Source organism: Zingiber officinale, chromosome 8B (assembly GCF_018446385.1).
Source record: "Zingiber officinale cultivar Zhangliang chromosome 8B, Zo_v1.1, whole genome shotgun sequence".
NCBI classification, from domain to species: domain Eukaryota; kingdom Viridiplantae; phylum Streptophyta; class Magnoliopsida; order Zingiberales; family Zingiberaceae; genus Zingiber; species Zingiber officinale.
The window spans coordinates 17,999,670-18,012,166 of record NC_056001.1 but is presented as its reverse complement, the minus strand read 5'-3'; the positions used below and the strand labels follow the sequence as shown (position 1 = coordinate 18,012,166).

General features: G+C 32.1%; 2 protein-coding genes across 2 annotated transcripts; both read right to left on the bottom strand.

Moving 5' to 3' along the window:
- Positions 1-5,526: 5,526 nt before the first annotated feature.
- LOC122013565 lies at positions 5,527-7,832 on the bottom strand. The gene is made up of 6 exons (XM_042569825.1): positions 7,766-7,832; positions 7,464-7,679; positions 6,883-7,026; positions 5,828-5,916; positions 5,659-5,715; positions 5,527-5,538 (listed from the first exon to the last, which is right to left on the bottom strand). The coding sequence occupies exons 1-6, from the start codon at positions 7,830-7,832 to the stop codon at positions 5,527-5,529; spliced, it is 585 nt and encodes a 194-aa protein (XP_042425759.1).
- Positions 7,833-8,551: 719 nt separating this feature from the next.
- Positions 8,552-9,319, bottom strand: LOC122013564 (uncharacterized protein At2g29880-like). Its single transcript, XM_042569824.1, has 2 exons — positions 9,236-9,319; positions 8,552-9,151 (listed from the first exon to the last, which is right to left on the bottom strand). The coding sequence occupies exons 1-2, from the start codon at positions 9,317-9,319 to the stop codon at positions 8,552-8,554; spliced, it is 684 nt and encodes a 227-aa protein (XP_042425758.1).
- Between the last annotated feature and the right edge of the window lie 3,178 nt (positions 9,320-12,497).

Genomic DNA, 12,497 nt, shown 5'->3' with positions numbered 1-12,497 from the left:
TCGGTCAAGCAGCGGTCGGGACCTGGCCATGCACGGAGCGGAGTTCCGGTCGAGTGGCGACCCCGCTCAGCCTAACAATGAGACCACTGTAGTATCTCTTAACATTCTTTTGGGAGATAGTGTCGCTGACACAAGGCATGGTCGACAGGCGGATCGTACGACGGAAGCTTCTACTATTTTGTCAAGGATATGCATGCCCTGTTAAGGTATGGTGTCAGAAGTACTTTCCTGGCAGGTCCTTTCATAGGACATATTAGAGAGTGTGTTCATGCCTCGGGAAGCGCACACGTCACCCACCATGGCTTTATATAGAGGAGGGTCCATCACCGGCGAAGATATGCGTTATCTACTATTTTCGCATAGTGCTACTGTTGCTCTGCTTCTCCACATTTTTCGGTGATTGACTTGAGCGTCAGAGAGCCAATGCCGAGGAACCCTTCCCTGGCTCGGCACTGACATTTATTTGTGTTGCATAGCAGAACGAAATCCACAATCAGTCATTGAAGCTACCACCTCCCTAACCTTCTAGCTTTATGTTTTCGAACAAAATCACTTATGATTTGTCAAACTCCTTAAATTCGTTAAGCATAAATCTTGCTGGCAATCCGCTAGAAAATGAATTGTAATATATATCATCTTAAATTATAATTAATTATTAATATAGAAAGATAATTTTACTTAAATATTTTTAATCATAATTTTGAAAATGTATTCTAGCGGACTAGATTATAACAGTTTAGTATTATCCCTTCGTTAAATCTTACTTAGAATTTCTTTGATATTTGTGCATAATTAATTACTCGTACCAAAAGGTAAGATGTTTGTCAATTATTATAGTAATTATAATTAGAACCCTATTATCGTAAAGATTCTGGCTTGTGTATTATGGTACCGGTTAGAAGATGATAAATTTATTATAATAGAATAATAATTAAATTTTAACGGATATATGTACTCAGAGAAAAATATTTTTTACAGTCTAGTTATTTGGTGGTTGACTATAAGCTGATCGTATAATTTACCTCTTTTCATATAATCTGAAGATAAATTATAAAAGACGTCTAAAATAAATATAATCATAGTTTTACTATTATTAACATCTATTATCAAAAAAATAAAAATAAATAAACACTATCATGGCAAGAGAAATCTTGATGGAAAGGTAAAATAAGAGAACTATCTTTTATGTTCACCGCAAAATCGATGGTTGAAATAATTTTCTTTCTTATAACACATACTTGGGCCGGGCTTAACGCTTGTGTTTCATATATTAGAATTAATTGTTTCCTAACAAAACATTTTCCGGTTTTCATAAACAAAATAGACAATGCAGAGCCCACTTCCAAGGAAGAGAGGGGTTTACTTCTCTATAGATGATGACTGTGAGATTGATCGTGTGGAATATTTAGGATTAACTTATGACCTTTAAAAAACAAGAGAGAAAAAGAGCACAATGTGCCTACAGGAGGTTTGATTGTTCAAATTTTACCAGTCTAATTTTGAAAGTATATGAGTTTAATTTTTATTCACTTATTTCATAGCATAGCTTAAAACCCTCCAAGAAGGTTAACTTCTAAATCCTGTTTTATATATAGGGTTCAAGTAGAGGCTACAAATCATCTAACAATAGACAGCTAGCTCCGTCAATCAATTGTTCAACCCGAATTCAAATGTTACACTTGCGAACAGCTCTTTCCAATTCAGCATTTTCCACCAACCTTATGTGACCAATTTAGACTTTCCTATTATCAAATATTCGATTAACCTTGATTTTTCACTGTCACATCAAATATATTAATCACACATCAAAGTTCAACTCAAACTAACTCAAACTTAATCAACAACCTTGATAAGAGGTCAATTACACCAGCATTCGAGAGAGGAATTTAGCCGAAAAGGATTGCACCATATCTAAATAGTGTTCACCGAGGCCTCTGGTGAGCAGTCATGGTTCACGAGTTGAGATCCTCTGTCCCCAAAATGATATATCCCCATGTCTCCTCACTAATTGGACGACTTAAATTATATCTCAAGGATGCAGTACACATCATGAGGTCATCATGACTGTCCGATCGACAAAGGTACATGGAGACACACTATTTTGAAGACAGAGGATCTCAACTCATGGTTCACAGCTGACACATATCTTTGGAAACGGCTAGCGAAATCGCTATCTTAGCTACATTCTAGAAGTAGATAAATTATGAAAAATATTTGTCCTAACGCAACTAAGAATTAACCATTAAGCAAATAGCCATGCTACCAACGCGTGGGGCTGGGCTTATATTCCTTTTCATTCATATATAATTGGGGTAGGGATCCTCTGGTCCAAGATCCCTAGACCATCCCTGATCTTCTGTCTATTTATTGATTGGATGATTTGGATCCCATCTGTTTAATAAGTGGGGTCCAATTTATTCAGTCAACGAATGAATAAGGTCTTCTGATCCAAAATTTTCTGACCAGGGGATCTAGCCTCATATAATTGTATCATTTACATTGTCTTTATTTTCTCATTAATAATAATAATAATAATAATAATAATAATAATAATAATAATTTGTTCACATTATAAAGCATCAAAGATATATATGCGATCACAAGCCATCTTCGGCAAGAATGGGAGAAGACTAATTAAGAGTTAATCAAACCAACTTTATGGACTGATCATCAACTCATGAGCTTCCTCAACCTCCTCAACGTCGACGACGTCTCGTCACGTAGTCGGGCCACGACTTGCTCCATGAAAGCGGCATCGCAGGGCAACGTGATCGGCCGGCCGCCGGCCGGCATCCCAAACTCCTCCTCCGACAACCTGAAGAGCTCCACGAAGACACTGGTCTTCAAGTAGGCGACCGGCACCACGAAGCGCCGACCCTCCCGCGTGTAGACCGCGAAGTGGCCTTTGGGAGCCAGTTGTATTGCTGCCCGCGCCCTCTGCCCCGCCATTGATGGATCCGAAGGATGAGGAGATCGATGTTTTAAATAGCTATAGAGAATGGAGGAGCATGTGGAAGACTTTAATGGCATTTCTTGAATTTTAAAATTTATATATGGAATGGAAGAACATTTAAAAAAACAATTAACTTTCAAAATGGTCTGTCATAAATTCTTGCGAATCATTTATTGCATTCTTATCTTGATGTGAAAAATAAAAAGAAATTGAATTGACTCGTTCTAAATGAGTAAAAAAAATAAAATAAGAAGAAGTAAAAATGGTATCAATTCTATGATAAATTTTTAAAAGGAAAGTTGTAAATTAAGAAAAATATTTAAAGATTTTTTTAATATTAATTTAGTGAATTATTTTGTGATGATTTTCTTTAAAATAAAATATTCTAATTTAGCCAAATTGTTTATTTTATTTATTTTTTACTCTAATTTTGAACTTGATGCACTTTACTAAATTATTGAACTTAAAAGATATTTTTTTCCCCAAAAATTGGTATATAATTATTTATATTTATATTTTACATATGAATATATAACTACACTGTAGAAACCCAATAGTACATTTAAGCTGAACAGACAATTAAAACAAAACTCTATAGCAAGTTTTGGTAAAAAATGATATATGACTACTTTTTAGTCAAATTTTGAATTTGAATATACTATTTTATATAGTAATTTGGGACAAGATTTGATATGAGTTATCAATTTTATATTAAAAATCATTAAAAATAACATTGTGCAAAGTAATATAAAATTTAACATAAATTATTAAAAATGTTATATGAATTGTAAATTAAAATATGTAAAGAATATAAAACTAATATTTTATTATTTTTTAATAAAAGAGATTAAGGTCATACAAATTTTATAAGTTTAGAATCAATTTGTTTTTTAAAGTGAAAAGCAAATTTTAAAAAAATATATAATAATTTTGATTAAATTATTATTGTGTATTTTTTATTTAAATTTTAATATATATATATATACACACAAAGCAGAACTAACCATATTTTTAAAGTGTTAAAAATAATAATATTTGATTCAAGCTATCGTATGATCATTTTGGGTTCGAAACCAATCAATTATAGCAAAATATATATATATATATATATATATATATATATATATATATATATATATATATATATATAATGCTTTTCCTAGGCATTGTTCACAACTCGTTCACGTATTATATAAAAATAAATTATGATATCAATTTATAGTTAACGATCAAGTGATTGAGGTGGGAGGAGTTTTTTCTGAGGACAGATAATTATCATAAATTGATCACTGTACCGTTGCAGTAAATATATTATCCTCTAACCAATTGAGATGCTATAAAATAAATAAATTATAATAAAAATATGATTACGCTCACCCTAAGTACCCCTCGGTCTATTTTTAAATTATATGAAGGGAGATAAATCATAGAGTTTGTTATAAGTTAAGTAATTAGAAGGTGAAAAAAGTTATTTGCCTAAGGACATACACCAATTAAAAATTAAGAAAAAAAAATATCATTAACTCCCTTGTATTTTCTATCAAGTAACATTTTATATACCTTCCTATATTTAAAAAATAACACTTAACCCTATTTGCCAAAGTTAAATGTGATTTTTTTTTTGTAAAAGACAATTATGTTCTTGTCTTTTTTATATCGTTTGATAATCTTAAAAGGAAAAAAAAGATTGAATTGATGTGGAAAATAATTACATATATCTTCATATTCAGCTCTTTAATTATTGATTAGTTGGATAGATGATGTACACAAGAAGAAAAATATATATATAAGGACAAAAAAAAATATAGAAGCATCTAGTGATATTGTCCTTCGTCATTTGCTCGGATCTGTGGTTAATGTCGATTTGTCTGTACATCTGCTCTCGGTGTCATGCAAAGCAAACCTTGTTAACTGAGAGTTGGCATTGTCAATGTTACCTTCTTTGACGGTAAGTCAATGATAAACTAAGATGTGAGGCTCGTGTGCATGCATGAAAAAGCAAAAGACCTTAAAGAAGATGAAGAAAATTTACCTTCGCATAAGAAAAAAAAATTATACCTTCACTTATTTTCGCAGAATCTTATATAATCATGGACAAGGCATATCTAAAATTTTAAATTTAAGGGAAAAGTGAAGAAAATAATCATTATACATTATATTTGAAGGTTGTATAGTCGGCTCCGATGAAAATATATATTTTAAATTACTTAATTTTATTTAATTCATATAATTAGATATTAATCTTTATATATTGTACATATAATTTATTAATTTTAATTAGTATATCAGTAGTCATAAATATATTGAAAATATCAGTTAGGGCTCTAAAATTAATTCAAATATCAAGAAGGAAAATATAAATGAACCTAAATTATTAATAAGTTTAATATATTTTCCCCCTCTTAACATTATAAATTTTTTTTTTTAAAAAAAATAAAGATATAATTAGTTTTTATAAAAAAAATTTATATTTGACTTTGTTTAAAGAGGATTAAATATTATTTCTAAATATAAAAGAAGAATTACTTAATAAAAAATAAAGACGGTTTAAAGTTTTTTTCCCTAAAAATTAATCACTGTCCATACTGCAAAACCAATAGAGAAAGAACAAGTGATGGGCAATGAAAATGCGATGTCCTCTCCATAATGCCTTTTGCTCAATTCGATGATCCCCCACTGTTCACTACGTCTCCAGGATAACGTACAATGGCTCGCACCAGTTCAGCAACTCCTATTGGACAACGATCGCTAGCTGCAATCAGCTGTATAATACTTCAAAATAACACATTTAAAAAAAAAACAAGTCAATTAAGAGCTCCAAACGTCTTTCTCAATTCTCCAGTATCTCATCTCAATTCTCATGTGTCGCTTTACCTGCCCGTTTATGGACACAGAATGTCCACAAGGACAGATGTCCTCAGATTTCTGTGGGCTCTCACTGCGTTGGCGGCAATGAAGAGATTCTGTTTGCCCCAGGGTTACAGTGCAATAACAACGCGTTTCTTAGTTAATCAGGCATTATTCTCAACTGCAGTGCTTTGTGGATTAATTTTTTCAGTATAAATACAATCCTGGAACGTTGGCTTCGAAACGAGTCGTCGTTTGTGTTTCGTAATTTATTTTAATAGTCGATGAGAAATTTATATGGATCAGACTTGTCAATTCCAAACGAAATCAAGCTAGCTACGGGATTAAAAAAAAAATAATGATTTACCATTCTAACGTGTCATACATAATAAGTGTATTTAAGGACTTTTTTTTTCAATCTTAGCCCGATTAATTTTAAAAATAGATGATATCCCTTAATCGATCGAATAAATTTGAAATATAATTAATGTACATTTAGAATTTTTTTAGGTTTAAGCTATATATATATATATATATATATAGTTAATTGTTAAAGTCAATACGGTCAACATCAAGACTTAGGGGGGTGTATTCATTCTAGACTTCTAATGACTTTTAATGAGTTTTTAAAATAATAGATTTTTATAGAGTTGATAAATTTCTATTGACTTTAATAGAATTCCACAGACTTTTATAAACAGAATTTCATAGACTCTTATTGACTTTTTTTGCAAGATTTTTATAGACATTCGTAATATTTTTCATAGAGTTCTGAATTTTCATAAATTTTGTAACTTGTATAATTATGTCATTTTTTTTTATTGATTTCTTTTAACTAGTAAATGAACGATAACATCTTCAACTTTTTATTATTTATTTATACATATTTATTTGTATAAGTGAATTCTTCTTAGCTTAAAATCAAATTAACTTTAGTTTAAGAAAAATGATGAATAAATCACTATTCAATTTATTAAAATCAAATTTAAATTCTTCAAATCAATTCAACGTATATAATTCATTAATCAATAGTTTTTAATAATACATACCAAGATAGTCTTGTATGGAAAAAACCTAATTGCTATTGACAACATGATCAATATCACTCCACATTTGATTGGCTATACTCTCTCTCCATGAGTTAGCATTCGCTTGTTGTTGTTCTTGAGAAAATAATTGATCAAAGTTGTCATCTTCATAAATTTGTTCTGATGAAGATGATGGGACTTCATTATCTAGTTCGATTGAAAATTCATCAGAATGACACTCCCTGCGAAGAAAATTGTGCAATCCGGCACAAGTCAATACAAGCTCTGCTTGTGTTGTATATGGAAATGGCGGAGCTGTTTTGAATATTTTGAACCGCGATTTAAATATACCAAATATCCTCTCAATAGCGTTCCTCAAAGAAGCATGACGAAGATTGAACAACTCTTTTGCATTTTCAGGGTGACGACCCTGATCAGTGAATTCTTGAAGATGATAACGTACACCTCGAAAAGGAGCCAAGAATTGACGTCGATTTGGATACCCGCCATCCACTAAAAAATATTTACCTGTCAATGTAGTATCAAATAACCAATGAGTAACATATATATTCTTTAAAATTATAAAAATATAAATAGTTAAGAAACATATAGAACAAAAAAATACCTCCGGGCACTTAAGCCATTATTTCTTGATAAAGCATCTGTCAACACAAGTGAATCATGGGCAGACCCCTCCCACCCACTGAGTACATATATAAATTCTAAATCAAAGTTACAAGCTGCTAAAACATTTTGAGAAATTTCTCCATGACGGTTACGATAACTGTTAATATCTTGCCCAGACACCATAACTGGAATGTGAGTGCCATCAATAGCTCCAATGCAATCCTACAACAACAATAACATAACCATCATCGTCATCACTAATAATAATAATAATAATAATAATAATAATAAAAGAATTTCATACTTAGTTTAAAGTAAGGATAAAATCTTGTGCTCTCTCTTATTTTTTCTGGCACTGCAGATCCAGGTTTGACCATCATATCTACTATAATGCTCTTCAATGCTTTCAACACCTTGTTGAAGTTTTGGCTAGTATTGTAATGTGATCGGCCAAATGTTTTACGAATCAAGCAATACCGAGTATTATGACCAACAACAAGTAAAAACATGGCAAGCATTTCTTCGACGCAGATGTGTCTTGTATCTTGTAAGGAGGTTCTTTCTCTAAGGATCTTGCATAATTTTAAAAATATGTCTGGGTACATTCTATAAATTTCTCGAAAGTTTATTGGATTCTCTTTTAATATTCTATGAATATAATTATATCCACTTGTACTTATTGGTTGTCTATTTAAGGGACGATGAACATATTCATCTTGTATGTTTGCTATATATTGATATAGCACATAGAGGGTCTTGGAAATTTCCATCAACAAAGACTCAATGGTTCCATGCAACTCTTCTTGCAATTCTTCTTCTTCCATTTGTTCATCTACTTCATGTATATTGATATTTGCCATTTAAATGCCTGACATTACCAAGCAATTAAAATGAAAGAACATCTACGAAATCATAAAAAAAACATACCATGCATAACCAAAATAAAGATGTGTTCAATAAACAATCCAAAACTTGTAGAACTAGAAAACATTCAAGAGCTAATAATTCACTACTAGTTCAATAATTAGAAACCAATTCAAAATACTATAAATAAAAATTCTAACATTAATTACTAATTTATGCCCCCAAAAACTACTCATTCACTCATTTTAAAATCTATCCACTCCAAACGCTCTTCAATTGTCATTTTCAAGAAAGCCACCTTCTTTGCTCTAGTATTGAGCCAGTCAAGTGCCTTGTAACGAGTACGATTATCCAAGTTTGGGACTTGTTTTATAGCATCCCAACAGTTATCATCTGCAACGCCAACTAATTCAATCTTAGAAGATGCTTTCTCAATGGTGTAAGAGAGCCTATTTAAAACATCTGGGTCTATATTCTTTGAAGTGCTTGATTTTGCTTCAAATTCGCTCCTATCTCGTTTTCTAGTTGCTTGTGGAACCTCAGAACTCATAGGTTGAGATGGTAATGGTGAAGCAAGGTCCTCAGAAAATAGAGGCTGATATGAAGATTCTTGCCTATTGCTTTGTATGAATTCACCACTGTTGTGATCAAACACATAATTATCTAATAAGTTAGTACCCCCATTTTCTTCTGTTTCAAAGGTTCTCGCATCAATGTCATCTCCAAGTCCAATTGCGTATTTTCCTGTAGCAGTTCCATTCCCAACTACAAGTCTTAAGTCTTCATAATCCTCAAAAGTATCAGTCCGATAATGTTCATGTTTAGGGTGAGACTGCCAAAGAACAAAAATCATAAGTGTAATTCAAATTCTAATTGTAAATATACAGTTTGTAAATATACAATTTATTATTCTAACCTTAAAATAATCCTCCCATACTTCATCACTAGCTGTGAATTTCTTTGTCATAGAATCCCATCCAAACCCAGAACTATGACGCATAGGCTTCAGTAGTTGTTATATCGTTGTTTGAACCACTTCAAACGGCTTTGATACTGTGCAAAAGTCTTTTCACACCCAAGTTTTGCATTAAGAGTGGGAAGTATTTTTATTTCCACTGTTCTTTTGTTCAACACACCATTCCTATCACGCCATCCTCGCATTGCAACATCAACCATAAGTCTTAATAATTCATTGCTCTCCTCCGCAGTCCATATATTATATTTTGCTTGTGAATCTCCCATTGATAGTACTTCTTTAGCATGCATAAGATAGAAAAATGGTGGATGAGCACATATATAACAATATTCTTTGCTGTTTTATAATAAAAGTTTGGCTTATGCAACCAATTAAACAGAAAAAGAAAATTTCAACAATCAAATGCTTCTTAATTTATTAATTTCACTATTAAACTATATGAGATTTTCATTGACTCCTTCAATGAAAATAAAATACTATGTTATTTATATGCTCTCCCTAATGCCTCAAAGTTCATACATTCTCGGTTACATATTTGCACATGTTTATAAAAGCAAGCCATCATGTATAAAAATTGATAAATAATTGATATTTTCTTTGATCCTTTGTTCTTTGCTAAAATGAATATTGGAAATTACAGAACATAGAGCAGCTGCTCCATTTTTCCCAAATTATATAAATCCAAAACTAGCAACATTTCAAAGTCGATTTTGAGTTAGAATGATGCAAAAATAACCACCTATGAACCACAAAAGAAAAATATTTTACACGAAGTTTCTACGATTAATTTTCTATACACAAATTGTGCTCCATAAAATAAAAATAAAATCAAACACCCACTAAAAAATGAAATCAAATAAAAAATTCTGCTCCACTATTCATATAATAGTAATCGTTAGAGATATAATAAATTCTACTATTACAAATTGTGCTTTGTAAAAGAAAAAATAAAATCAAACACCCATTAAAAAATAAAATCAAACAAAAAATTTTGCTCCACTATTCGTATAATAATTCAATATTTACTTATGTTGACCCATAGAGTTGAAAAAAGTATATCGTATATAAATTGTGTATAGTGGAGCAGCACATTTAAATAAATTGTATACACAAATTGATATCTATTCATATAATTTTCGAATAATGTACGAATATAGTATCAATTTGATTTAATATTCATACAATTGTGACCCACTATTCATACAATCGTTATCAATTTGATGTGTATACAAATCGTATATCAATTTGTGTTTACGTTGACCCACTATTCATAAAATTGTATACTATTCATCCAAATTGTGTATACAAATCGTATACAAATTGTGAATATACTATATAATAAATTCTACAAATCGTTATTAAAAATTGTGCTTTGTACTGCATATACAAATTGTGCTTTGTAAAAGAAAAAAAAAATCAAACACCCATTAAAAAATGAAATCAAATAAAAAATTTTGCTCCACTATTCGTATAATAATTCAATATTTATTTACGTTGACCCATAGAGTTGAAAAAAGTATATATTAATCGTTAGAGATTGTGTTAGAGACGGTAGACAAATATATAGGTTTATGGTACCAATCGGGATGGGAAAAATTATAGATATATAGACGAACAATTGAAACAGTACCAATCGTTATGAAATAAGGGAAAAATTGTAGACGAACAATCGAAACAATAACAATCATACCTTTGAAGGAGAATTTTTTGGTCGTGAGAGGAGACAACCCGAGACGTCTTGAGAGAGTTTAGTGCGAATAAAATCGGTCAAAATCTCTAGGTAAAATGGAAGACAAATTTTTACTTTTTATGGTAATACCTAAGGCATTTAAATATATACTAAAGAATTTTATAAGAATCCTTGGAAATCTATTACAATTTTGGATACCTTTAAACTTTTATGGAGTCTGTAAAAGTCAAGTTTGAATACCACATGATTTTTTATAACTCTTTGAAAATCTATTTTGAATACCACTAAATTTGTAAAGAGTTTATAAAAGTCTAATTTCAATACCTCTAGACTTTTAAATTTTAGAAGAGTCATTAAAAGTCATTAAAAGTCTAGTTTTAATACACCCCCCTTAAACAAGACGTGACTACACCCGAGCGAGAAGTGATTCATCGGCCAATCGTAGGGATCCTTATCCGATTAGCCATCTGAGTAAACAAGTATAGTTAACCTGGTCGGCAGGAGAACAAGCTAAATGGACTGGGAGCTCGAGCCGAGCGGGCCACCCGTCTGGCTCAAAGAATGGTGTTGGCATTATACACATAATGAATCGATAAAATGATAAAAAAAGAAAAAGATGGATAATTAATAAAGGAAAAAAGAAAAACCAAATAAAGCACTACATCTATCATTAAATGAGAAGAAGACAAGACAAACATATCCTCTGTCGGTAATCAATATCATTAAACAGAGGAAGATGGAGAGTCATCGGAAAAGGTATAAAAAATGACATGTCAGGTATGAAGAAAGGCAAGAAAATTTTTTATCCTTAGTGCTCTCACTTTTTTCCTCTCCCGCTTCTAACTTGAGCATCGGAGAGTCAACGCCAGGGACCCCTTCTCTGGTTTGGTTTTGTTTTGCAGATAGATGCGAGGTCTTTATCTAGTCAGCGAGACTGCCACATCCCCAACTTTCCAGCTTCACACCTTCGAATATGATCATTTTGGCGTTGTCTGTGGGAACGTAGCCTGCATCTGAACGAGAAGATGGAAGACGTTGGACGACCTACAATAGTGACGTTGACACGAGAGAATCTCGACGCACTAATACAAGCTCGAGTGACAAAGATATTGGAGCAGCAGCAACAACAGGCGTTGGCCAATCGGTAAGCGCGGGAACCGGCAGCTTCCACGGTATACCGCTAGGTTGAGCGAGGAGACCGAACGGATCAACTTTCCATTTGGGGCCCGAACAAGAGGTCGATCGGTACCTATGGGGAAGCACCTCATGTGTCGGTCCCCTTACACCAAGTACCATTATGGATTCCAGCAAAAGAGAGGGGTCGATCGGAGAGAGACCGAGAATCTTCCTCGGATAAGAGACCCGCTCGAGATACAAGGAAGAGAAAGGCATCCAAAGTGGATAATTCACTCGAGCGGGTCAATCAATAGTTTTCGGAGGAGATTCTAAATGACCCTCTGCCAAAACATTACACCCTATTAACGATCGGGGAATATGATGGAGCGATCGACC

What these genes read in the sequence shown, in the direction of transcription:
- LOC122013564 (XM_042569824.1), bottom strand. Translation starts at nt 9,319, where the DNA reads ATGCGTCATAGTTCTGGGTTTGGATGGGATTCTATGACAAAGAAATTC. An exon ending in TATGGGAGGATTATTTTAAG is followed by an intron (nt 9,152 to 9,235) that starts GTTAGAATAATA and finishes GTTCTTTGGCAG; the next exon opens with TCTCACCCTAAACATGAACA.
- LOC122013565 (XM_042569825.1), bottom strand. Translation starts at nt 7,832, where the DNA reads ATGGTCAAACCTGGATCTGCAGTGCCAGAAAAAATAAGAGAGAGCACA. An exon ending in TATTGATCATGTTGTCAATA is followed by an intron (nt 5,917 to 6,882) that starts GCAATTAGGTTT and finishes TGGGGCAAACAG; the next exon opens with AATCTCTTCATTGCCGCCAA. An exon ending in CTGTGTCCATAAACGGGCAG is followed by an intron (nt 5,716 to 5,827) that starts GTAAAGCGACAC and finishes AGTATTATACAG; the next exon opens with CTGATTGCAGCTAGCGATCG.